General features: G+C 39.5%; 1 protein-coding gene and 1 long non-coding RNA gene across 5 annotated transcripts; one reads left to right on the plus strand and one right to left on the minus strand.

Moving 5' to 3' along the window:
* Positions 1 to 1,741: 1,741 nt before the first annotated feature.
* LOC118914368 (uncharacterized) lies at positions 1,742 to 2,724 on the minus strand. The gene is made up of 2 exons (XR_005025589.2): positions 2,603 to 2,724; positions 1,742 to 2,503 (listed from the first exon to the last, which is right to left on the minus strand). It is a non-coding gene; the product is annotated as an uncharacterized LOC118914368 (long non-coding RNA).
* On the plus strand, positions 2,702 to 27,777 carry MMAA (metabolism of cobalamin associated A). 4 transcript variants are annotated; one of them, XM_057492281.1, is made up of 7 exons: positions 2,702 to 2,798; positions 12,723 to 13,226; positions 14,976 to 15,098; positions 17,846 to 18,016; positions 20,150 to 20,235; positions 22,053 to 22,202; positions 23,216 to 27,777. In XM_057492281.1, exons 2-7 carry the CDS (start codon positions 12,782 to 12,784, stop codon positions 23,501 to 23,503), a joined length of 1,263 nt encoding a protein of 420 aa, XP_057348264.1. In that variant the 5' UTR covers positions 2,702 to 2,798; positions 12,723 to 12,781; the 3' UTR covers positions 23,504 to 27,777. The 4 variants fall into 4 exon arrangements, with proteins under 4 accessions (XP_057348264.1, XP_036745003.2, XP_036745004.2 ...); XM_036889108.2 differs by lacking the exon at positions 2,702 to 2,798 and adding an exon at positions 2,805 to 3,004; XM_036889109.2 differs by lacking the exon at positions 2,702 to 2,798 and adding an exon at positions 2,805 to 2,910.

Raw genomic sequence — 27,777 nt, forward strand, 5'->3', positions numbered from 1 at the left:
TTTAAACCATTAAGTTTGTGAACTTTACCACAGCAATACAAAACAAATATGATAATGGTGACAGCTGGCAGTCACTGTTCTAGCCCTACAGAAGTGCTTCCCAGATGATAACTCCCTTAAGAAAGCTAAAACACTTCTGAAAGCTTTTTACATCATCTGGCCTGGGCTGTCTCTTGAACCTCATCTCCTACGCCTCTCCCTGTTGATTCCCATAATCCATTGACTCTGGTCTCCTTTGCAATTCTTTACACATGCCAAGCGCTCCCCTTGTTAGTGTGCACTTTCTTTAGATACCCACAATTCTTTCACTTCCTGCAGGTCTCTGATCAAATGTCACCTTCTCAGTGAGGCCATTTTTCTTCTCTTTATATGAAATAGTATATACCTGTCCTTACCTGGCACTCCCTAATCTCTAAACCCTAGTTATTATTCTACATGGCATTTATTATTTAATATATTTGCATATTTACTGTGTCCTTTCTTGCTTTCCAAATGGAAGCTCTGTGGGTAGGGGGTTTATTTGTATTGATGACAGCTCTATCTCCAGAACCTAGTGCCTGGCGCAAAGAAATATTTGCAGGAATGAACATTTAAAAAACTACTGACAAGATTAAAATAATTCATTAATGTTATTAAAATTCTAATGCTATTTACAGCACAGAGCAGGGATCCTTAGATGATACACATTAACCTAACTTTGGTGGGTAAATGGTTTTAGTATAGATTCAGTATCATGCCTTTAATACTGAAGTCATTTCTCAAGTGACTACCTACAGCTTAGACATGGTACACCATTTAAGGTCAGATTGTAAGAAAACTAGTTTATAAATAGGGATTTTGTATTTTCTTATAAATGATCACAACCGGTATTTTTTTTAAATTATTAGCTACAATTTTTCTCCCTCACTTTTCATTTTGAAAAATTCCAAACCTACAAAAAGTTGAAAGAATAGTCTATTCACATACTATTCACTTAGAATAATTAACATAGTGCCTAATTTTCTCTCTACATATCCTTTTTTTTTGGCCTGGACTATCTGAATTAAGTTTGCATGTATCATGACCTCACCCCTAAATAGTTGAGCATGCATCTCCTAAGAACAAAAGCATTTTTCTAATAATCACAGTATCATACCAGAGAAATTTAAGTCAACAATATATTATGCTTCCAGGGTCTAATTTCCTCAATGGTCCACAAAGATGCCCTGTGTGACCTTTCAAAAATTTGTAATTCTATCCAGTTCACAGTTGCCTTTAATACAGATCAGTCTTTTTTTTTATTGTCTTTCATGATATTGACATTGAAAAGTCCAAACAAATCACATTCTGAATTTGCTTCCTGAGTCGGGCTAAACGCTTTTGGGCAAAAACGCTACACAGGTGTACTTCCAATTACCTGACAGCAACAGGTTTATGTATGCTAATACTAGAGTTTTCCTTAGGTAATGCAAACTGAGATTTCATAAAATTTAACACCAAAAAAACCCCACAGAACATGGTACAGGTGAGCAACCCTAAGCTTAAAGAAAGAACTTCTCCTGAGGGCTACCCTTATTTTATTTACTGTATTCGGGAGCTAAGATTTGAAATGCGTTATGACTGCTTCCACGTTATTTCCACTAGAAAAGTAAAAAAGTTCTTCATTTAGACGTGTAATTTTCTGTAATTATTCTTGGACTCTACAATTACTCTGGAGTAAAACAGTTTGTTAGTCTAGATAGTAATAATAAAGACGCTGAAGACCAATGATTCATTTTTTATTCCATTTTATAAGAATCAACCTATATCAAGTAGTTGAGTAAGGCCTAACCCCTCACAAACGTATGCAATTATGCAAATCATATGCGGGGAATGGGGTCTGGCTCCAGACACTAATTATAATGTAGAACCTTTTAGGACCATTTCTTTTTGCCATAAATTTGATCCTTGCTATTTATTGCTTATTGATGTTGTCATTATATTACAGCAAACATTTGGGGGACTTGTTTTCCCTGAAAATCCTAGAACTTAGATTAAAACTCAGATTTTATGACTTATTATATGATCTAACGGGTTCTCAAAAAATTAGCACTCCATCCCGCAGAGGCAGCAAACATTAAGCAAGTTCTTTTTCCTCTTCATTTCAGGAGAGGTAACTTCCCGAGCGCGCGGGGTCCTTGCTTTTGGTGCAAAAGTTATCGTTCAATATGAATAATTCTTAAGCGAAAAAACTACGGATCCCTTTAAAACACGCCATGTTTCAAAAACTTGAGCTGAAAAAATATTCCGCTGAATATTAAGTATTTATTCCAACAGGTTGGATATTGCTTTGCGGAGTTTGAGTCGCCTTATTTTGCCAGTGTGTCGAAGGTACCAAGTCTCTCCCTCCCCGTACTGTCGGCTTCCAGGCAGTGGAAGGGGTTTGCGTACGCGGGCCGCCGCAGGCTGGGGGGACTGGAGCAGGACGCTGGCTTCGCCTCCCGGGCTCTGCTACGGCCGCAGGGAAGAAACTGCAACCCTCGAGCTTTGGAGACCAGAGACTGTATCGTGGGCCTGGTGAAAAGCAATAGCTCTCCCAGAATTTGCCGGCGCCTCCAACTTCCCCAATGAGGCCTCCACGTACTTGCACCGTCCGCCACACGCCGGAATCCCGCGGACACGTCCGCCGGGACCCTAGCCACGCCCCGAGTCGCTGCCCGACCCCCGGCCGCTCCCGGAGCTCCACGCCCCCGGTAGTGTGGCTCTGCGCCTGCGCGGCGCGGCGAACCCTGCCCGGCGGAAGGGGCGGGGCGGGGCTGCACTTCCGTGGCCTCGGGAGGGTGAGTGTGCGCCGGGGGTTGTGTGTGGTGGCCGGATCTCGGCTTGGGCTCCTGCCTCGGGCCGCCGGGGGACCCCACCCAGGCGTCGGGGGCGCCCTCTGGAGGATCTGGGGTGCGAGAAGGAAAAAGAATATTAAATTGGATGGTTGAGGGGTGCGGGATATGTGTGGACAAGCGGGTGTCGACAAAATGAGCTCGAAGGGAAGGTTCGTTGTTTGTTTATTCCTTAAAAAGGAAATGCTCTGTAAACAGTGTTAAAATTTTTTTATCATTTTCTGCGGGTTTGTGAGCTTAGGCGATGTGCTACAGAAAGGCAGTTTGGTAAAGTGGCTTGTACCTTGCCGCTGCCACCGGCGAATGGTTAACCCGAGGGTGGGTCTGGGGAGGGCGGCAGTCCAGGGCAGCTACAGTTCAAACCGAAGGTCACAGATGGCGTCTAGGTTGTCACAGACTGAGCCCGGCCGTGGGCTAAGTTATCGAGCAGACGTACCGTGGTCAGGTAATTTGCATTTCTCATGAGGAAATGAAAGACAACCTAAGCCAAAATGGAATGATAAAATTTCTTACTACCTTTCTTAAGAGTTGTGCCCTAATACATATACTTAGGAAAATAGACTACTATAGCTTTTCCAAGTTGGTAGAAAACCCTAAAGTTTTCCAAAGACTTAGGCAAATTTTTACTCATTTTGGGGACGTGTACAATGTCTGGAATGTTCTTTTATATAGTAAATACCTTATAATGTTCTGTGTGCAAGGTAGTAAGACAGGAACAGTTCAGTTATTCCAAAGGGCTGTATTCGATTAGGAGAAACAAATGTTAAAAGTTATGTAAGCATAAGAAATGTAAATCATGGTTTGAGACATTTGAAGATGTTTAAAGAAAAGATATTTGGCATGGAAAGTGCTGGTGAGTGCTGGAAATATTTGCTGCTGAGCTGATTGTTACTACATGGGCCTGTGGGTCTCTTATACCCAGATCTACTTTTCTGCAACGCAGGCCAAAATCTGCATTTGTGTGATTTGAAAATTTTTTAAATGTAATTTGGTACCATTCCATGTATTTGTTCACGTGCCTTCTATGGGCCAGGAGCAGCCAGGTTGTGACTTCTGCACATTATCACCCTAGTGTTGAGAAATAAGAATCAAAAGAAGAAAAAATTCCTGGAACTCGTGATAGGCAAGAAAAGACTTAAAACTGGGATGTAAACTGGGTGGGATTGGAGAGGTGTCATAGAGTGGGAAGGAATAAAATCTGTTGGGACAGTAAGCCGCAGGTTTGGAAGATAATGAGAAGTCGTCTGAGAAGGCAGATGCAGTAAATGGAAGAAAACTAGTTTGGGCAACCGTGTAATGCCAGACTCAACATTTTCCTAGGGCAGTGGTTCTCAAACTGGAGCATACATTGGAATCATCTGAAAGGCTACTGAAAAGAGATTGCTGACCCCCACCTCCAGAGTTTTGGATTCAGAAAGTCTGAGGTGGAGCCTGACACTTTCTTATCAGTTCTCAGTTGATGCTGATGTTACTGGTCTTGCAGACCACACTTAGAATCACTGTCCGAGGGTGGTACTATTGGGCAACTATTGGAAGCATTTGAGGTGGATAGTAAGGAGATCATATTCTCAGTCAATATAAGCCTGCTGTGAAGTCTAAGAAGACTGCGGAGGGAGAGAAAGAACAGGAAGATTCCTGGCAGTTAATTAGCATCTGCTTGATGTCAGGCCTTCTGCTAGGCTCTCTCATGCACACCATTTCATAATCACTGTGACCCTGATGTGTAGGTCTCAGTATTTTCATATAGAGGGCAGAGAATGCCCAGGTCCCGTAGGTGGTCTTAGAGCTTCCTAAGACTAGTTCACATTTGGCTAGGCTGGCAGCAGTGGAAAAGAATCAAACATTTAATGGTGAAGGGATTTAGAAAAACAAAGACTTTTCAAGCAGACTGAAACTTAAAAGTAGAAACTGAGAAATCTGAATCTTAACTGGAGAAATGGTAAAAGGTAAAGTGGACAGAGAACTTTAGAACAGTTCCTTAATGAATTCAGTATTTGTTCAGTATACTCTTATATAACAATGACCTGTTTAAAAAGCCATACCAGAATTTCCTGAAATTATTTGAGGAGAAAGTAAAGCCTTACGTGAGTGTGGTGAGAGATGGAAAAGATTAATGGTATCTGACAGTTTATCTTCAAAATCAAAAGTGATTAGACTTGAGAAACAGCAACACATGGTGTAATACTGCGTTGCCTCTGTGAACTGTACTGCTCTGCAGACACTGACTTAATATATTGATTTTGGAAATCCTGTATGTGTTTTCTTGCCTGAGTAGTCATTAAAATTGAGAATAGTCATTGGATCAATTTCAAGGCAAATATCCCACGTCAGACTGGTTGCTGCTGAACAAATTTTTAATGAAGGAAAACATCCATATATTGAAATCAGACTTTCAAAACAAAGTCCTTAAATGTATATATTTACTGTAAAATCTACAAAAATGTATGTTTCCAAACATTGATTAACAGAGTAATCAGCCTAATGGAGTTATTGACCCATACAGAATTAGAGTCTCCATCCATTCATTTACTCTGTGAGCAATGAACTATGCTGTGGATGCAAAGATAACTACAGTCTAAGAAAGATTTGCATTTAAAAAAATGATTACAAAACAATGTGATCAGCACTATAATAGAGGGATGTGACCAGTACATGATGATAAGAGAGAGGAATGACAACTGAAGGGGCATGGAAAGGAGGCCGGGAGATTGTTTAGAGAAGACACTTAAGTTGATTCTTGAAGGCCGAGGAGGAATTTGTGAGATGATTAAAGGAGAGAAGAGCAGTCCACTCAGAAGGAACATCATGGACAATGGCCATGATGTTTAAAAGTGTGGCATTTTCCAGGGCCAGTGTACAGGTCAGAATAGTTACATCAGTGTGGTATAAGTGGAGGAGGGGAATAAGTTAAATTGGAGTGGTGGACAAGAACACTCATAAAGGGTATGAAATATTTATTTGATGACTGTTTTGACTCAATTGTAAACTTCGTGATGTTAGCTGTGTTAGACCCATATACCAGTGTATTCAAGGCCTAGCATGGTGCCTAGTGTATGGTAGGTTCTCAGTAAATAGTTGCTAAATGAATGAACGGCTGAATCACAGAAAAACTTTTTTTTAAACAGATAAGGCATAAGGCATGTAAGTAGTGTATGCAGAAGAATAATACAGTAAGATTTACATTGATGATGCCAAGTGGTAGAATGGAAGTTGAATTAATGGCTTCGGAATGGCTATAGTAGATTGGAGTTCTTCAGACTTAAAGTTTTGTCCGTTGGTAGGTTGCAGTCAGCATTAAAAAAAAAAAACTTAAAAAAAACTAGAAAAGAGAGTATTAGAGCATATCACATGCAATGGGGGTAAGTAAGGTTTTGTGAAACTTCTTTTTCAGTTGTATGCCTGTGTGTTGACTGATGTAAGTGCGTTTCTTCCTGTGGACTGCAATCAAAGCTTAAAAGCAGTTATAGTAGAGAAATGTGCGAGTGAGGGTAGAGAGGAAGGAAGGTATATAAAAGGTATTTTGGAGAAAAACAAATGTGAGTCTAAAAATGCAGCTGTCTATGTGAGCCTTCTTGCAGGAGAGGGGATGCATTTATCAACCCATTTCAGGGTTTTGCCCACTTGATGTTTTTCATTGAATATTATAAATTGACAGTCTGGTTTATGAAGAATGCCAGTGCTTTGAGGAATCTTACAGAATGTCGTAAACGCTGCAGTTGCTTTTGTTTATGCTGCAGAATCACTCTTGTGTTTTGGTAGCGTGCAGCCCAAAATTGTAGGATGAAACCAGATTCTCAGGAATCATGAAAATTCACTGAAACAGTTTGCTTTGATTATTGGTCAAGTTCTTTGGTTTATTTCCATTAGAAAGCAGGAGAAGATGCTTAGTTACCCGAGCAGTGGGAGTCCTCCCTACCGTCATGATTTTGCCATGTTAGTAGACTCAGTCTCTTGTGACTGTGACATTATATAGGGGTAGAAAATGCTCATATACGGCTGAGTTATATTGGCTTTTAAAAAATTTATGGACTCCTTTAAAATCTGGTTGATTGATTAAATTAATAGGTTGCACTTCGTTAATGGACTTTCAGGTGTAAATTACTCTCTTCAGAACAAAAAACATTTAAAAAACATTTAAAATTAGGTCGTTCTGTTACCTAAAGCATAATCGGAATCTCCTCTTGATAAGGTTTGCACAGAAAACGTAAACTAATTTTTCAGTTTGGCCTAAGAAAAAAAGAAAAAACAAAATGAAGATGAACAGTCTGCCATAATCATTCCATATTTAAATGTAGAGGATTATTTGGTGTTCCCTTGATGTGACACGACACTACTTTTATACAACAGTCTGGGGTTGACACCATAGAGACCTGGATTTATGAAACCCATAGTTTTTCGCCAGTTCTGCCACTAGTTGCGAGGCCTTGGTCATTCAGCCTAACCTTACTGAGCCTCCTCTGTAAAGCAGAATCTCATCTACAGCTGTGAGGCCTAACTGAGGAAGTGCATGCACAATGTCTCACACAATAAGCATTCAATAAAAGAAAGCAGCTGCTGTGTGCCATTCACATGGCCCAGCGGGCTTGGGGGCCACCAAGAAAATCAGCCCCTGGGGAGAGATCGGAAGGTGTAAAAACCTAGAATTACGTTTTGGCGAAAGAATAGAGTAATATGGCATCATCATCCCTTTCCTGGCTCTTTCTTTTCACTTAAAGACCTTTTAAGATTTGTATTGGCATCAAAGGGTAGAGAACTTCACAATCCCAAATTGTGATAAACTTTGCAATATAAACCGTAAGCTTGTCAGATAGTTGCATGGATTTTCTCAGAAAGACTGCAATTAAATTGTAAGAAATCACTAGTCTAAATGTTAGAGCGATCTATATACTAATTATTAGACAATTTTTAATCATCTCATTTTTATAGGGTATGGCATTGCTTACGTTATTATAAGTGGATATATTTTCATTTAGTAAAGCTATTGTTACTGGGTTTTGATTCCTTACAAATTTAATCCTTCTGTTTTTTTGTTTTGGAAGATTAATTATATGTCAAACATGCCTTGATTCAAAACCAGGGAACTTAGATATTAGAATGTTTTTTGTAAAAATTCTCAACTCACACAGGTTAAGATGTTACTCAAACTTTTCTTTCTAGTATACTAGATCAATATTACACAGATAGAGTGTCCATTCATGAACCTTAAAATAATTAACAGGTTTCCATGTGCCAAGCACTGTGCTAGATTGAAAGGAAGTGAAGAATAAGATATTGTCCTTTCTCTGAGGGGATCTTCAGATGGGGTGAGGGATGAGAATTGGTGGGGAGGGGTCTATAAATAGGTAAATTAAAAAACAGGAGGCCAAAAAGTGTCTCTGAGATGTGAATAAAAGGCAGTGGGACATTGCAAATAGAACAAATTGACTGCCTCGGAAAGGTAGGGCAAGATGTGTCCTTGAAGAAGTGATATTTGAATTGAGTAGGAATTTGGCAAAAAAATGAAAGATTCATTCTGGACACCTAATTTTATCGTAGCATATGGATGATTTTTACAAACACACTCAAATGGCTAGTAGCCCATGTACATCACATTATTTTGGAGTACTGTTGAACTTCAAATCTTAACAGGATGATTCTGATAGAATCTCTGCATAAAATTGTAGCTGAAACATGATTATTACTTTTTTCACCTTGCACATAATTCTTTTTACCAGGTTTTGATTATATAAGCTAATTGTATGTCTAATTTAGAAATTGACATATAAATATACATTGAATATAATACCGATGGTCACAATAACTTTAAATAAAGGACTCATTAAGTTTGATTCTCATATTATGAAGAAATCTGAATGCAGTAGGAAACAAGTTATAGGTTATGGCAAAGATAAAAATTAAGCCATGAATTGGATATGTGTCATTCAGATTATGAAGAGTTCCAAATTTTATCTTTAAAAATATTTTCGAATCATAGCAGTAGTGTTAATTGTCTTTTGCTGCTATAGCAAATTACCAGGAACTTAGTATCTTAAAACAACACACATTTGTTATCTTGTAGTTCTGTAGGTTAGAAGTGTGATATCAATCTCTCGCTGGGCTAAAAATCAAGGCATGAGTAGCACTTTGTACCATTCTAGGGGAGAATCCGTTTCCTTGCCTTCCCCACCATCTCCAGGCTGCCTGCACTCCACGGCGTGTCCACCGTGTGTGGGGGGAGAATCTGCAAAGCCAGCAAGGCGGGGAGCGGGGGGAGTTCTCCTCACCTAATGTCACTCCACACTTCTACTTCCCTCTCTCATTTTCAACAACCTTGGCGATTGTATTGGGGCCCCCTGGATAATTTGGGGTAGTCTTTTATTTTAAGGTCAGCTGATAAAGTTCCATCTGCAAGTTTAATTCCCCTTTGCTATGTAACATAACATATGCACAGGTTCCAGGAATTAGGACATGGACATCTTTGGGGGACTTTAAGAAGTAACATGCTTCTTATAAAAAAAGATAAATGTGATCAGCCAGTGACATCATACAAGCACCATAATACCACTCATCCGTAGGTCAAGTTAACGCTTTGACATATGTATTCCTTCTGCAGATGTGTGTGTAAAATTTTACTAAAAATGGTGTTACCCTTCATCTCCAGTGACTCTTCTGATAATCTCATTCAGTCTCATGGGTTTAAATAACACCTAAACTCTAAGGATTCTCAAATGTACACCTCTGCTCAGACCTCTTCCTGAGACTGATGAATACTACAGCCTACTCAGGATCCCACCTTGATATTTAGTAGTCATCTTAACCTTAATGTAGCTGAAAGTAAATGGCTGATCTTAACCCCAAACCTCGCCTCTCCCGGTCTTCCCAAGTTTGTTAAATGGCGACTCCATCTTTGCTGTGGCGCAGGATTCAGGATCTGACTTAACTCCCCTCTCACTGGTCCATGTCATCATCATCTCTCATCTGCATTATTATATTCATCTCTTAGGTGGTCTTCCCATTTTTGTTCTTGCATCCCCATCTGATCCCTTTAAGACAGAAGCCACATCACGCTCTCCTCTGCCTGTGGCTTCCCATCTCACTAAAGTCCCCCCAGTCAACTTTAAGGCCCTAAATCTGACCCCTTCTTTGGCCTTCTCTTTTACACTTCCCCTCTCGCTCATTCAGGTCCAGACACACTGGCCTCCTTATTTATGTCTTGTCTGTTTTCCTTCACTAGGATGTTAGCTTCATGAGGGCAAGAATTTTTGTCCTCTTTTGATCATTGTTGTATCCCTGGTGCCTGATGCTGCACATACAGGAAAAGCTCAAATACTCGTCGAAAGAAAGCTGTTTTATAATCTTATTTCTCCCTCTTTCTCAGTGTATTATTTTGTTCTTTTTTGAACATAGCTTTGTTTATAACAAGAGGTAGAGTAAGATTTGTTAATTAAAGTTTATGTTTAAAATAGTTCTAATTTTTTCTTAGACTACATATGACATCTCCCCTGTGGGAGAATGGGACTAGGTTTGGTAATAAAAATATTCTGTATCCTGGTCAGCGTTTCCTCTCTCTTTGTTCTTTAGCTCCTCTTAATGCTGCTGCCATTGCCACACTTTTTAAATGCTTCTTGTTTACGTTGGGAGGGGGCAGAGTTACTAATATCTATTTTCCTTTTAACCAAAGGACTTCTCCTTTATCCTAAAATAATGTATTATGAAAAAATGCCGCCGAGAGGAAAAAGACCTGGGTTTGAGTCTTGGCCCTGCCGCTGGCTAAGACCTTAGTCACCTAACACACTCTTGGTTTCCCCTTGTGTTAAATGAGAAAATAATAACTGTCCAGCTGTCCTCATGGAATTGTCTAGAAGTATAAAGTGAAATAAGGTATTTGAAAATAGTTTAAGTGAGTAACAGGCAAGTGGGAAATGAAGTAAGTTAAGATCAGGCAATGAAGTAAGTTTTTTTTTTTAATGCTTTCAGAGTGCCAGGCTCCATGGCGAGCTTTGAGAATCCTAACGTGGACGAGGAGGGCTTGAATCTGGCTTCCCTTTTCTGTCCCTTCCTTAATGCCTTGCCTACGTCCAGGTCCTCGTCATCTCCTTTTGGTCTTTGTTTGCTAGTTTCCTAAATGGGCTCTCTGTTAACAAGGGGGTGATCACTCTTAACTTCTTGCCACTGTTCTAGTGTTACCTCCTGAAAACCAGAGTTGAGCCTCCATAAAGGTCTCTGTCATTTCTCCATTGCCAACAAGACAAAATTTAGTTCCTTGGCCCCAGTTTACATCCTGGTCCAACCTCATCTCCTATCCTATATGTATATGTATATATTTCCCCCTTCCTAGTGATGGTAGTGGTGGTGTTGATGAGCAGTGTGTTTAAGATGATATTAAAGAGAGCTTCCAAAATAGATCCCCTCTGAATTTTTTTGTTTTAATGTTTTTTGTGTGTTCTCTGTGAAGGGTGGTAGAGGATATTTTTGAATTGTTTTTTTTTTCAGAAACGTCACAAATTTTAAAAATTGGCCTTTTAGAATAAGACTAATTTTCTACAAATTAAAGTCATAACGCCCCCCCCCAATAGAATAATGATGAGCAGTTACAGTTCTAACAATAAAAAAAATCTTAATTTCTTTTTTCCTAACAGAATGTTACTTAGCTAAAATTAATTTCATGCTGATTGGCCTTGAAATATAATTTAGATAGGTTTGGAGCAATAAAGTAATTTATTTCATTGTGCTACCGGTACTTGAGAACCAAAATTTAAAAATAATTCTAAATCCAGACTTGGCTCTGTGTATCATGTGCCTGTGAATTTTAGTTTGCCATTGGACATGAGGTCTGTGATCTTTTTTTTTTACTGACTTTTATAAATTGGTTTAATAATAATACAAGCTAACGCTTACTGAGCTCCTACTCTGTGCTGGGCAGCGTCCCAAGCTACGTGAATCAACTCACTTCGCTCTCACAGCCATCCTGTGCTCTGAGCTGTTCTCTTAAGAAGAAGCTGAGGCACAGAGTGGTTGATGAAGGAATTTGCCCATGGTCATTATAGCCTAAGTGGCAGAGTCAGAGTGGCCGTGGCTCATAACCTCCGTCCTTTCCTGCCTCTCAGTATATTACCATGCCAGCATTCACTGTCTAACACACTTTGAAGTGGAGAATATCAGTAAATCTCAGTAAAGGATCCTCATCTAATTCTTTTATGGTTCAAACTTTCGTGTGCTTACCAACAGTGGTTCTGATTTGTGGGGCTGGGAATACGCATTTTTAATAAGCACTGACCTTACTTTGACTTACACTGATCTCATGACCATACGGTCCTCCCAGTTCATTTCGCAGGAAGGCTTCTTGTAGTTTGTGTGCTTATGTTAGGTCATTCTTTGCAAATATCTGTGTTCCAGGGGGAGTCCATTAAGTACATACCTGTACCTAAACTTAGGCCTCAAGAGTGCGTTATTAATCACACTTCTCCCAGAGAGAATAAAGAAAAGGCCAGCATCAGAGGTTTTTTTTTTTAACTTTTTGAATGAGCTTCAGAATAGGGTATATTTGAACTGAGAAAACTGTTAAGATGAATGTAAGATCTCAAGACAGAAGGAGAAAAGCATGACTTAAAATTTCAACCCTAATAGGGTTTTTTTTGTGTAGAAGAAAATTTTAATGTATCTTGCACTTCACAATAAAGCAGAAGCCTGTGATTTGGTTACTCTGAATATTAAGTGCAGGCAAGGAGAGAGTCCTTTACGTTTGGTAAGAAACTTTATTCCATTTGTACTACCAGGAACCCTATTTGTGTGTGTTTTAGAATATAAGGAAAACACTAAGTTTGCAGTTTTACTACTTCATTATTTTAATTGTACGGTGAACTGGCAAAAGTATGTTTTTCTTTCTCCTAGGGAGTCTCAAATCACATTGAGCCAAAAAACGTCCTGTGTTTTCTCCAGTTACAAACAAAATGAATATTCCCATGCTGCTGCGACATCCTCACCAGCAGTTCCTAAAAGGCCTGTTGAGAACACCTTCCCGACGTTACCGTTTCATCTTTCCTGCAAGTACCCACCTCCAATCGGGAATCCCATGTGCTCAGCCATTAAATTCTCTTGGACTCCATTGTACAAAGTGGATGCTGCTATCATGTGGTTTGAAGAGAAAACTGTGTGTACAAGCAACCTTAAAGGACCACACAGAAGGACTTTCTGATAAAGAACAAACATTTGTGGATAAACTTTATACTGGTTTAACTCAAGGGCAAAGAGCCTGCTTAGCAGAGGCCATAACTCTTATAGAATCAACTCACAACCGGAAGAAAGAGTTAGCCCAGGCGCTTCTTCAGAAGGTGTTAGTCTACCACAGAAAACAAGAACAATTAAATAAAGGAAAACCACTAGCATTTCGAGTGGGTCAGTCTTTTTTTTTTTGTCCAGTAAATATTTTTAAAATTCTCTCCGTTCCCTTAAAATAAGTTTTAAATAGTTTGTAGTCTAATGGGATTTTTTCTTCCTTTCAGAATTTTGGAATGAATTTTAAATGCCCTTTTTTTTTTTTTTTTGCAAATATCAATCTTGTTATGTTGGGGGAAATAAAATGCCTGACCATGTGAACCAAGGCTCTGTATTTTAAAAGAACAATGTAAGATTCCTCTTTCGCAAGAATCTTGCCAAGGCTCCCGGAGTAGAATATGCATAGGAAGAACTACTAACCAGTTAACTCCTTTCTCTCAGTAGTCCTTCTGCTGAATAGTCTAACGTGAATTCCCTGTGGTCATTATCAACTCTAACTGTGAATTTTATAATTCACTTTTTATAAAAGTGAATTTTAGGGTTTCATCAACAATAATTATCCTTAGCGCCTTCCAAATTTCTCCTCAGGTTTTTCATTAGTCTTCTGTAGGCCAGTCTCTCTTGTCTCACATGTGTCTTGTTAGTGTCTGGGAGTGGCGTGGCTCTAAGCACAGTCACCTCAGTACCAACAGGATTTTCAAGGTACTGTCTAAAAATACTAGCTGTTCACTTGATTTCTTGAAGAATTGACTTCTTTCTGTAATGGCAGATAAGTTTATGTATTTTTGAAATTATACCTTTTAAAACAATTTAGATGTGTTTGACCAGCAGGAATTGAGCAACACAGTTTTGGGTGGAATGTGAGCTTTTGGTGGTAAACAACGTTGATTCCAACCAACCCACCCAACTAAAACCAACTTGAAAGGGAGGAAGAAAAATGCAGAAATGTTGTGAGGAATGAATAAATAAATATACTTAAAAACTGACTGCCATTACGATAGGTTTTATATCTCAGTGTACTCGTGATACGGAGATAAAAACCTAGGGGTTGTGAATGCCTTAAAGATAAGTTGGAAGAGAGCTCACCAACCAATATTTTTAGCAGTCTACATTTCCACACATCTTATTCTTCTGCTTTCACTGAGGGAACTCTGTTTTGAGACTACTGTATGTATCTTTATATATTTTTGACAGACAAAATAGCAAACTCCCAAAGAGAAGATAAAATGTCCCAGAAAACCTGGCATTAACTACCAACTTACAAGTTTGCAATGCTATTCTGGTTCTTCTATGTTGATCTTATGAGGCCAGGTAAACCTGTGTGTTTATTGCAGTTACTTTATCACCATCATAAATAAAAGCCACATATGTTATTATGCACCCATAAAATGTTTAAGAGACCTGCCCTGAAAATTGTGTTGAGGGGCCAAGTATACCATATGTCATACATGCTTCTGAATATAGTTATAATTAACTGATGCTTATGTTTATTGAACATATATTTATGTATCTTACTTTATGCCATGTGCTGTTTTAAACATACTGCAAATATTAAGTCATCTAATCCTGCAGCAGCCTAAAGAGTTGGGTGTTTATTATGTCCATTTTACTGTAGAGTTTACTCAGGTACAGAATGGTTAAGTAACTTGCCCAAGATACACAGCTCAGAATTGTTAACTTCCTATCTTCCCTTTACTCAGGAACTATATAAGTAAATGGATTTTTGTTTACTGCTTTAGGAAGTGTCAAAATACATACATGATGATTATAATAAATTAGAAATGGAAGGTAGTCTAATATTTTAATAGAAGTCATCATAATGCTGATTTCATACATTTCTTTAAATTGGAAGGTCTCTTTCCACTTTAGGATTGTCTGGGCCCCCTGGTGCTGGAAAATCAACCTTCATAGAATATTTTGGAAAAATGCTTACTGAGAGAGGGCACAAATTATCTGTGCTAGCTGTGGACCCCTCCTCTTGTACTAGTGGTGGTAAGTATTGTTGATCCTTGAATGACAGAGCCGGGGCTCATAGGCTCTGTTACAGTGGGACAGTCGGGGAGTTGGCCGTCAGGTGACTAGTAAACCCTAGTTGTTCAGTCTCACTGAAGGAAGGATGCTCTGGGCAGGAGGTGGAGACCAAGGGTGGTAGTGTGGGACCTCAGGCTCTATAGAGAAGGTTAGCTTGCAGGTAGCCCTGGAGCAGGCCTGGGTCCTGAGGGAATGAGGACACATACCAGAAGCTGAAGGTAATCAAAAGCAAGTTGCAGCCTTTTGCCTGGCCTGAGGCTAGGCCCCTCTTACCTTCTGCTGTTTTTCCCGACTGTCACACACCCTAGGCAGCTCAGAAAATGGGTCCTTACTCATTCCTTCCTTTCCTCAGATTGTTGTAGCATCTCTTAAGCTTATAACAAACCTTACTGCTCTTTATAACTTGTTGCCTGTTTATATTACATGTTCAGTTAAACAGAAACACTTAGAAGGAACATGTGATATACCGCCTTGCCCCCTGCAGCACTTAGCATAGTGCCTTGTACACAGTGCTCAGCACTTACTTACTGACTTGAGGTTATGCAGTCACTCAAAGTTGAATTTGCAGCTCATCAAAGAGAAAATGAATAAACTTAGTTCCCCAAAGGGTCATTTAAAGAAAACATAAAGCAAACCATGTACATAATGGTTTTTCTTCTCATACCCTCTTTATGATTGGAGCTCACATTACAGTGATTCACTTAGCAAGTATTTGAATGCCTACTGTAAGTGAGGCATGGTGCAAAGGGAACTGTTGTACAGTGGTGAATAAGACACAGTCCCTTTAGCCGTGTGGAGCTTTATATCTTAAGAGGACACAGACATTAAAATGTAATGTGTGTTGTGAAGGGGGAAATACAGGGTGCTCTGTGGAAGTTTTTGGCTTGTGTACTGTGGGTTTAATGCTAAAAAATAAAGATGATAGAATCCTATTCAGAGGCTTTAGTTCAATAGAAAGGCAGACAACAACTCCTGTACCACTCATGGAGAAACGTTCTAAGAACACTCCCAGTTTGGGATTCACTATAATTAAAAGGCTAACTGTAAAATTAAATTTATCCTCCAAGGTTCAAGATTGAATCTACGTCAATGTATTATTGTCTTATTTACAGTCTAAGAACTTTGTTAAATGAAAGTACTTAACACAATTATTTTTTTATAGTGGCCTTCATTTTTATATAGGTGAGAAGGATTTTTTCCCCCACCTTCTTAATATTCTAGAATACTTACAATAGCCAAATAAAATAACAGCCTGAGGTGATAATAGCAGAAATGGTTATGTAAGATAGTCTGGTTAAAATTGCATAACTCTGTGGTTCCTAACCTTTCTCAAACCAAAAAAGGGTATCCCTTTCTCAGGTAAAAAAATAGACTTTGAAAGAAAAAAGTACATGGTAAATGGGACACTATAAGTATATATTTCTAACTTCCTGTTGCAACAGTTCATATATTTGAAAAGTAGCCTGATGTTGAAATTTGAGGAGTTTTTTTTTTTTTTTGGCACATAGTCAGTCCTCACTGTGCTGGAGTCACAGCCTCCCTGCCCTGAGGCTCTCTGAAGGCCTGCAACCAGCAGTTTGGGATTCACTGCAAAGACAATTATATGGGAGAGTAATTTCATAACGTTTAGTTCAGTGTTTTAGAATCTACGGGATAATAATTTAAAATATGGCTTTGGCAGATTATTGACTTACACAGAGATTATTTCATGCAGAAAATTACTTTAGGAAAGATTTTTATGTGCAGTAAGGAAGGTAGTGGAGATGTGGTAGGTACGTACTCTAAAATTAGAACCTGGGAGAACTCGAAACTGGAATCATAAAGGAAAAGATATCTTTGAGGATCTTCTCAACGCTTAGCATCAGCTTTATGTGGAAGAGTTACCACTTAGGCAGAGTGAAAATTAAAATTCATGTTGGAACAGCACTACGCTTTCAAGTATTAAAATAAGTTAAAGGTAATTTCAGTAGTTACAGGTCTTTCTGTCTTCTAGAATTTGCAAGTATTGATATTTGCCAGAATACTGCAGTAACCCTTGAAATATTACCAGTTGTATTCCATGGTTATTCAATTAATTGTCTCCTGTGAATAATCACTCAGTGAACAAAATATGTAGGGCATATTAATAGGCGGGGAACTTATGTTAAAGTAGGGTTTCTCAGCTTCGGCACTGCTGACATCCGTGTTGTGTGCAGCCGCCCTGACCCTTGAAGGATGCTTTGCAGTATCCTGGGCCTCAACCCATTAGATGCCAGTAGCATTTCACCCTGCTAGTTGTGAAAATTAAAAATATCTCTAGGTTATTGCCAGATTTCCTCTGAGGACAAAATCACCCCAGCTGAGATCCATAAACAACAATGTTATGATGGCAGTAAACACACTGTAATGGCTGGGATGGAAGGTTGGTTTAGAGCCGAGTGGAGGCTAATACTGGACAGGGAAGGTAGGGATGTGTTCAGAGGACCTTCAATGCTGGGCTGAAGAATCTGGATTTGAACCTCTAACCTTTATAGGTTTGGAGGAACCTGAAGTGTTAAAAAGATTAATTTGTCATCATTGTATACACTGTGTTGAAGAAAGGCTCAATGATATGAGAAATAATTTAGAGTTTGGGAGAAGTGTAATAAAGCCCTCCCTAGAAATTGGCTGATTGATAATTGGCCCTTATAGGTGTTCCATGATTATACAGTGTGACTATTGTGTTTTAGGATCACTCTTAGGTGATAAAACCCGAATGACTGAGTTATCAAGAGATATGAATGCCTACATTAGGCCATCTCCTACTAGAGGTACTTTAGGAGGCGTGACAAGGACCACAAATGAAGCTATTCTGTTGTGTGAAGGAGGGGGATATGACGTCATTCTTATTGAAACTGTAGGTGAGTGCTAATTTTTATTTCCTAACAATATAATGCTATTACAATGAATGCTGTATAAAGATGAGTGACTACTAATTTCATTTGGTCCATTCAGCAGATGTATTTATTAAAGGCATAATTAAATACAAGACAGTGCAGACTTTACAGGGGATATGAGTGCATATAGGCTCCAATCCTTACACTGAAAGAAAAGAAAAATAAGCCATGTGTCTGGATTACTCTAGACAGGCTGGTGTGTTATAAGTGCCAGAGGAGAACTATAAGCATTAGGATGACTGACAGAAACAATACATTAGCATTACACCTGTTTTGTTTAAGCACATTTCATATGTCCACAATATTTGCTAAGAAAATTAATGTAGTTACGTACCTCTTGAACACGGCGCCGTGTTTTATTTCATACCCCTAGCACATAGTTAACACATAATGAAAACACAGAAATGGAAAGCCTGAGAAATTCACACTTCTTGTGGAGAGATGATCTGTTATATTACTGTGTGATGAGTGTTTGTGATGCAATCTGACCCAGATTTGGGGGATCAGGAAAGACTTCTGGGAGGAGGTGGCAGCTGAAGGAAGAATTGGAGTTAAATGAAGTATGGTCTCGCGGGCACGTGCCAAGACACAGGGGAGTGAGGAAACGGGGTCTGTTCGGAGAACTGCAGTTTGCTCGAGGTTCTTAGAGCGTGGGTGTGAAGGCAGGGGATGGGGAGACACGGGGCTGGAGACGGGAGCTCTGCTATCGAAGGGTGGATGGAGAAAGAGCTGCCTGAATGGTAGCTGGAGGATCAAGGGAGAAGAGAACATGAAAACCCAGGTGTGGTACCTGGAAGTCACATTTGGTTGCTTGTCCCAGAAACTCAAAATAGCTGTGACTGACATGAGAAAGAGGTTTATTTCTTGGTAAATAAAAGAAGGCCGGAGGCAGGCTGTCCCGAGCAGACGTGCTGGCTCTACGGTGCCCTCAGTGTCCCAGGCTTCTGTCTCTGCTCTCCACTCTTGGCACTTACTCTCCGCCCTCAAGGTCGCTCGTGGTTAAAAGCTGTGTGATGAAGCTCTAACTGTGCATCGTGTTCCAGGTGGCAGGAAGGAAGCAGGGAAGTAAAAAGGGTAGGCAGAAGAGTACACTTCGTGGCTGCGTTAGCCCTCGTTAAAGAACTTTCCTGGAAACCCCATCTAATGAGGTTTGCTTTCACTCGTAAAGCATCTCTGGCTGAAAGGGGGTTTGGTGAACGTGGTATTTCACCTGGTATATTGATGCTTCTGGTAACACTGGGGTAAAGAAATAGGAATAAAAAGTGGCTGGGCACCTAGAGGGTGCACCACCCCAAGGAAAGAGAGGGTGGAGAGGACTTTTAGTGCAGCAGGGGGTGTGGAAGTCAGATTGAAGAGGATTGAAATTAATGTGAAGAAGTACAGTGAAGACAGCATAATCTGCTCTCTTCTAGAAACTTTGCTATAAAGAGAAAGTGATAAATATGGTGATGATAGAAAGTTGTTGTGAGTTCTTAACTTTTTTCTTGTTTGGTTTAGTTTTCAGATGAGAAAGACTTGAGCATGATTCATGTGATGTGCTGAGGGCCTGCAGACAAAAGAGGTTAAAGATAAAGCAGAGCGAGGGCGCAGATGAGGAGGGAGGAAGGGGGTTTCTCTTGGGCCTGTACCTCTGGTGGTGGGACTGGAGAGCAGGCAGGGAGGCGCAGGTGTACTGGGTATGCCTGTCTGCGGAGGGCAGCGGGCGGGGAGGGAGGAGCTGGGAAGGTCTTGCCATTATTTCACTGTGTCGTAGGCACCACAGTCATCATCATGTCAGGAGATTTCGGATGGTGAATGTTTGTAGCAAGACCTGGTGAGAAATGGGAAGGAGGCTGACAGGGTGTTTGGGGGCTTTGCTTTCACCATGCTTTGAGGAGGTGTAGCAGATGTAGACTGTGACCCTAGAGTGGTGCCTGTCCACACAGCTGAGCACTTTATAGGGTAAGACAGTGGCATTTAATAAATTCAGAGGTGGGGTGTTAAAGTGGGATCTGACTGAACGTGTGAGTGTGAGTACACGTGAATGAAGTTCAGTGTAGTAGAGAAAGTCAAATTACTGTGAATATTTTAGTATTTAGTTGTGATTTAAAATTTCAGGTGTGGGTCAGTCGGAGTTTGCAGTGGCTGATATGGTTGACATGTTTGTTTTACTGCTACCTCCAGCAGGAGGAGATGAATTGCAGGTAATTATTTTGACTTTTTGTTCCCCAAAACACAAAGTATTCATCTCTGAAAGGAAAAATTTCTAATGTTGTATTTTTGTAAATTAATTGCAATGAGTGTAGGGAAAGAAATATCTTTTACATTGCCTAAAATACCTGAGTCAAAGGCAGATCCTCTATATTTTCCCCCAATTTATAGCAGTAGAATTTATGACGTTGAGCTAATCATCAACTTAGATTTTCCCATCCATAACGGGGGAGTGAATGGCATACGTGGGCCGCTCCAGCCAAAGAGACCACTTTTACATGGGTATCTGCAGTATAGTTGGTTCAGAAGTTTCTCCTGAGAGATCAGGATGTTTTTAATTAGGATCTCATTATCATTGTTATCTGTGGTAGAATAGGATTCTTACTTTCCTTCTGCAGTGCGGTTCTGCCATTAACGATCTGGGTTAGCGTGGGGTTCACAGGGAGGGTACCACCTCCACCAGACTGCCCTCCAGACACCAGCCCCAAGCTTGGGGGCGTTCAGGCCACCCGTGCCTCTCACCACCTGACTACAAATGTGGAGGTCCCCACTGTCCCTCAGGTTCAGTAATTCACTAGAATGACTCGCAGAACTCAGGGAGACACTGTATTACAGTAACAGATTTTATTATGAAGTATGCAAATCAGGACCAGCCAAGTGAAGAGACACACTGGGACAGTTTTTGAGGGGAACCAAACTCAAAGCTTCTGCGTCCTCAGGACACATTCCCCTCCTGGCACATTGACGTGTATCAGCAACCAGGGAGTTCACCTGAGCTGCAGTGTCTGGAATTTTCATTGGGGTTTCATTATGTGGGCAGGACTGGCTGAACCACTGTCCACAGGATTGAATTTGGTCTCCAGCCCCCTCTGTTCCCCAGAGGTCAGGCTGACATCACATGGCTGAAAGCACATGGTTGCTCTTTCTGGTGCGATGAGCCCTCATTTTGAGTGATCTCATAGCATAAACTCAGGTATGGCCCCAGGTGCCCACGGTGAATAACCCAGACACCCCTGTCACTTGGGAAATTCCAAGGATTTAGAGGGTACCTCCCAGGAACCTTGAACGAAGACCAAGCTATTATACAACACTTCCCTTAAAGCTGCATGATTCTAAAAAAGAAGTGACAGCAGACTGGATGCTGCAATTTAGAAACATTAACTGTTAGAATTTAATTATTGACAGTTATGTTTAAACATAACTTGAAAAGAAATTTTAATTTCAGATGGGAAAATCTATATTTTCCAAATAAGACATTTTGGCTTTAAGATTTCTATTGTTCTTATGCAACATAATTTAAATCAAGAGATTGAGGCATTTTTAGCCATCAGGTAATTTTTCCGCAAATGGAAAACAAAATTTCTGTTAAGGGAAACTTCAAAGACTTTGTTTTTGGAAATGTAGATGTTAGTGTTAGGTGTGTTTTCTTCCAGTCGCATTAATTATGGATGGTTTCGCATCCTGTGGGGTTAGCTCCTGAGGGGTGGAATCCATCAAGAGGCAATGTGAATTGTCTGCTGCCTCTCAGTCACATTGTGTCTTGATGACATATTTATTCTGATGCTGAATGTATTTCATCAGGTTAGTCTATAAATTTGGAAGAAATACACAGATGACTTTCATAATTCCAAGAGCCGGGGCTTTTGAGTAATTCTGTCGAGTAACTGTGACTGCTGGTACCCAGGGCTTGAGGAGATGCAGAGAAAAAGTTAATGCTGTGTATGACTTTCAAAACCTCAGCATGGCCAGGGGTCCCAATTTTGCTGTAATTAAGTGTTTCTAATAAATCATTTCTCTTTTTTCTCTTTAGGGTATCAAAAGAGGTATAATTGAGATGGCAGATTTGGTAGCCATCACTAAATCTGATGGAGACCTGATTGTGCCAGCCCGAAGGATAGAAGCAGAGTATGTGAGCGCACTGAAATTACTCCGCAGGCGTTCAGAAGTCTGGAGACCAAAGGTTAGCTTGCATTCCATTCTGCGTTTTTCACCTTGAGTGGACTGTGCACATTAGAAGAGAGGATTTAAGTCCCAAGCTAGACATATAATCAATTTTTGCTTGTATGTGAGATTCCAATTTTAAAAATTATGACAAGCCAGAGTGTGTAGTCATGATTTTAAATATAGTCCTTCAACCACAGAATGTCAAAAATTAGGTACGAGTTAACATATTAGATTACTTAATGTTTGACTTGAGCCATTTGGAAGTGAGAGCAAATCCACTCTGAATGGAACAATCCTTCAGATTATGGAACAATTAATGATTTGATAATCTATATTAGAGTTTGAGTAAGAGAGAAAAGGCTTTTGATGTGATAATTTGCCTTCCCATTATGCTTGTTGGGTACTGTTTTCAATAAGGGATTTAAAAAAATATCCTGTAATAAGCGATGCTATAATATTGATGTGGGCACCTGATCTTCAGGAGGACACTATGTTATTAAGGAATAAGCTATAATCACTATAATGAGAACAATGATGACATATCTTATAGTCAGCTCCCAGTCTCCCCCCGTCATGTTATCTCTGTTGGGTCTGAAGCTGTCTTGTACGTGCCCAGCTCTTACAACGGGCTGAGTCAAGCAGCTTTGACAGAGGCCACGGGCCTATGTTCTCATCTTTGTTCCATTTGTGGCACTGAGGCCTCGGGGAAGCCTACCTGACATTGTGCTTCGCATCCTCGGAACTCTCCCATTCATCCACACTGCGTTTGAGGACCATCCACACTATCTAAGTCAAAATAAATCTCTGGGCTAAAAAAGTGTGACCTAGAATCAGCGTCTTATTTCTGCTGTGTGCTCAGTAATCCCAGTAAGGTATCTCAGTGTATTTACTTTGACATAGTGATAAAATGCTCCATTTTCACTGGCCTGTTTCCATAAATTTTAAGAATTTGGCAACTACTAGAGTCCCCCATGAAAATGTTTTCTGTCATTTTAAGTAAAATGGTTCTGGTTCCTCCCTTTTCAACAGGTAATTCGTATTTCTGCCAGAAGTGGAGAGGGGATCACGGAAATGTGGGACAAAATGAAAGCATTCCGGGACCTCATGCTTGCCAGTGGGGAGCTGGCCACTAAAAGACAGAAGCAGCAGCAAGTGTGGATGTGGAATCTCATTCAGGAAAGTGTGTTAGAACATTTCAGGACCCATCCCACAGTTCGGGAACAGATTCCCCTTCTGGAGAAAAGGGTGCTCAGCGGGGCTATGTCCCCAGGACTAGCAGCAGACTTGTTGCTGAAAGCTTTTAAAAGCAGAGACTAATGAAAATTATTCCGTAATTTAATATATCGGTTTATAAAGTATTTTAACATCAAGAGTCACTTGTGTGCTTATATTTGCAGTAATTCTTTTGTGGTGCCCTCGGCCTCCTTGTTTGTGAACCATGCTTGAAAAGTGGAAGAACATTAGATATGGATGGCAAAGGTCAGGCAGTCAGCAGTATTGATAAGGTACCTGTTGTGTGTTACTGATTTCCATTTCTTTCTCTTGTTATACCCTGGCATGGTAGCCTGTAGAACCGTTTCTTCTCATCAGTCATGAGCAGAGAAAGCTGAGGAAGACAGAAAAAGATCATGTACCTTAACATGCTTTCTTTGATTCTGTATTCTCTGAGTTTCCAGAGAAAAATATAAGGAAGAGTGACCACAGTTTTGAAGTCTTATTTACTTGAGGCCAGAATAATACACAGTGGGTTTCTAAGAGCTGAAAATCATGATTGACATTTAGTGACTATCCAGACTATTCTAGGAATTTCTGAAATGGCCATACACACAAGTAACAAAACAGTTGGACTGTGTAGGGATGTGAACACAATCTTAAAGTCTACTTGTCTAGACTTGTGAATCTTCCATAATGGGTAGGAGGGCCCAGTGGGAACTGGGGAAATCAGCCACCAATAATGTGAGTCCCTTAATCCCCAAGAATTGGGAGTAAACCCCCAAAAGACCCCGAATGAGGTCAGAGCAATTCAAGTGTTACTCAGTTTGAATATTATCAAAGGTTTTTGCTTTTCTTCTTCCTCGACCATTTGCCTTCATATTAGCATCTTAAAAATCGACTTTTTGTTGGTGAGGAACAAGTTCTGTACCCAGTGATTAAGAGCTTGGGTTTTGCAGTTGGACTGTGTAGAATTAACTTTAAACTTAGATAATTGCTTATTAGTGTGTAAGTTTGGACAAATAACCTACCTCTGTAAGTTTCTGTTTCTTCCTTGATAAGATGGAATTGACATAATAACTTTATAGAATTGGTGAGGATTAGTAAAATAACTCAGGGAAATCATTTTGCTCCTGTGACAGTACATAGGAAATACTCAGCATCTGCTTGGTATTATCATTATGTTAGAGTTATGGAAAGCTGAAGCCATACAAACCTTATATATAAGTTCAGTTTTCTCCCATGGTCTTGTTACTACCATTATGTTCTTGTGATAGTTTATGATTGTCTTTAAAGCACCTGCTCTAGTTAATTCTTTGAATGTATTTTATACTAGTTGATGGTAGTTATAACTATGTACACTTGAATAAAATTATTTCTAACTGTAAAATTTCTACATCGCACAAAATGTCATCCCAGAAATTTCAAACATCTATTCTGAACCAGTTAGAATATTTTACACAGTATGTCAGCTTTCATTGTTATTTACCCTTCTGTGGTACCAGATTTCTTCAGCATTATTTTAGCAAACATCCATGTATGTTTTTATTTTTTGAAGATTTGTGTTATTGGCATACCTACATCAAATATGAGGGTTAGGAGAAATGTTGAAATGTTCCCAGTCAATTCACCTAATTTCAGAAAGGACCACTCTTAAACCACCCTATCAGATGAAAAACTGTTTTTAAAATCTTCCAGAGAAGGGATGTTGTAATTTCCCTTAGTAAGCTATTACAAGGAATAACAAACCTGTCATTTGTGGTAGAATGAAAGTAACAGTGGAATACATGCACACTGCATTGTAAAGAAGGTAGACATTGGGTAGCTTTTCCTAGCCCTAAATTTACCTAATGCATTTCTTCTCAGCTTGAACTACTTTTAAATGTTATAAATACATTAATAAAAAGCATTAGAAAACCCTCCTTGTTCTCCTTATGTAGTTATTATACTATTGGCTATGATATAGAGGCCAGTTTCTAAGATATTGGCCACCTTTATTTCTGTTATTTGCTATACTGGAAGCTGTATGATATAGTAAAGAATTTGTGGCCTTGAAAGAAAAATCCATTTGTTAAGCTCAAAAATGGCATCCCAGCCCTTGTGATTCTATCACACAAGACCCGGTCAAAAACATAGGTTTTGACTTAGATTCACATAAAGTCAGTCTCAGCTCTGTGACTAGCCATATGATTTGGGGCAAGGTATTTTTCCTCCAATTGCAGTTTTCCTTATCTATAAAACTTGGGTAAGAATAGCTACTTTACAAGGTTGTTGGAATAATTAAAGGAGAAATCGTATCTAAAATGCTCACTACTCAGTAGTTGGAAGGTATCGTTAGAAATACTACACATAGACACTCATGACAGCTTTTTATTCTATAAAACAGACTAGTGTCATTTAATATTAGTTGGCCAAACTACCTGATCTCTCTGTGCTTCAGTTTCCTTATTGTTAAATGGGGTTGACAACAACATCCCCCTAGAGTTGTCAGAAGGACTGTTTTAGTTAATATACATACAGTACCTGGACATAGTAAGTGCTAAATGAATATTTAACAATAACTAGTCATTACCTCTTAAGAGTTGTTATGAGGATTAAATGAGTTAGTCTCCCTCTATTTTTTTTCTTTAAATATTTTTACTTTACAGTATCATTGATATTCAATCTTATGAAGGTTTCACATGAACAACATTGTGGTTTCAACATTCACCCATACTACCAAGTCCTCACCACCCCCCATTGCAGTCACTGCCCATTCAGCGTAGTAAGATGCTATAGAGTCATTACTTGTCTTCTCCATGCTGTACTGCCTTCCCCATGACCTATCTGTATTGTAAGTGCTAATTATAGTGCCCCTTAATCCCCTTCTCCCTCCTTCCCCACACACCCTTTCCAACCCGTTCCCTTTGGTAACCACTAGTCCCTTCTTGGAATCTGTGAGTCTGCTGTTGTTTTGTTCCTTCAGTTTTGTTTGTTGTTATACTCCACAAATGAGGAAAATCATTTGGTTCTTATCTTTCTCTGCCTGGCTCATTCGACTGAGCATAATACCCTCTAGCTCTATCCATGTTGTTGAAAATGGTAGGATTTGTTTTCTTTTTATGGCTGAATAATATTCCATTGTGTATATGTATCACATCCTCTTTATCCATTCATCTGTTGATGGATACTTAGCTTACTTCCATATCTTGGCTATTGTAAATAGTACTGCAATAAACATAGGGGTGCACGTGTCTTTTGAATCTGGGATTTTGTTTTCTTCGGGTAAATTCCTAGGAGTGGAATTCCTGGATCAAATGGTATTTCTGTTACTAGTTTTTTGAGGAACCACCATACTGCTTTCCATAATGGTTGAACTAGTTTACATTCCCACCAGCAGTGTACGGGGGTTCCCCTTTCTCCGCATCCTCACCAGCATTTGTTTTCTCCTGTCTTTTGGATGTTGGCCATCTTACCTGGTGTTAGGTGACATCTCATTGTGGTTTTAATTTGTATTTCCCTGATATGCAATGTGGAGCATCTCTTCATGTGGCTGTTGGCCATTTGAATTTCTTCTTTGGAGAAGTGTCTGTTTGGATCCTCAGCCCATTTTTTAATTGGGTTATTTGTGTTTTGGGTGTTGAGGCCTGTGAGTTCTTTATGTATTTGGGATGTTAACCCCTTGTCAGATAAGTCATTTATGAATATATTCTCCCATACTGTAGGATGCCTTTTTGTTCTGCTGATGGTGTCCTTTGCTGTACAGAAGCTTTTTAGTTTGATATAATCCCATTTGTTCATTTTTGCTTTTGTTTCCCTTGCCTGAGGGGATGTGTTTCAGGAAAAAGTTGCTTGTGTTTCTATTCAAGAGATTTTTGCCTCTGTTTTCTTCTATGAGTTACAGTTTCATGACTTACATTCAGGTCTTTGATCCATTTTTAGTTTACTTTTGTGTATGGAGTTAGACAATCCAGTTTCATTCTCTTACATGTAGCTGTCCAGTTTTGCCAACACCATTTGTTGAAGCAGTTGTCATTTCCCCATTGTATATCCATGGCTCCATTATCATATATTAATTGGCTTTATATATGTGTGTTTATATCAGGGCTCTCTATTCTGTTCCATTGATCTATGGGTCTGTTTGTGTGCCAGTACCAAATTGCCTTGATTACTGTGGCTTTGTAGAAGAGTTTGAAGTTAGGGAGTGTAATTCCCCCAGCTTTATTCTTTCTTCTCAGAATTGCTTTGGCTATCTGAAGTCTCCCTCTATCTTAAAAGGATTATTCTTTTCTGAAAAAAAAAAAAGCTTATAGGTTGACTTTGCTTTTTTCAAAAGCATAATTATCTTTAGTTTCTGTAAGTAGGTAAAAATGTGCTATGTTCCAAACTAAGCTCCAAAA

This window comes from Manis pentadactyla, chromosome 1 (genome assembly GCF_030020395.1).
Source record: "Manis pentadactyla isolate mManPen7 chromosome 1, mManPen7.hap1, whole genome shotgun sequence".
NCBI lineage: Eukaryota > Metazoa > Chordata > Mammalia > Pholidota > Manidae > Manis > Manis pentadactyla.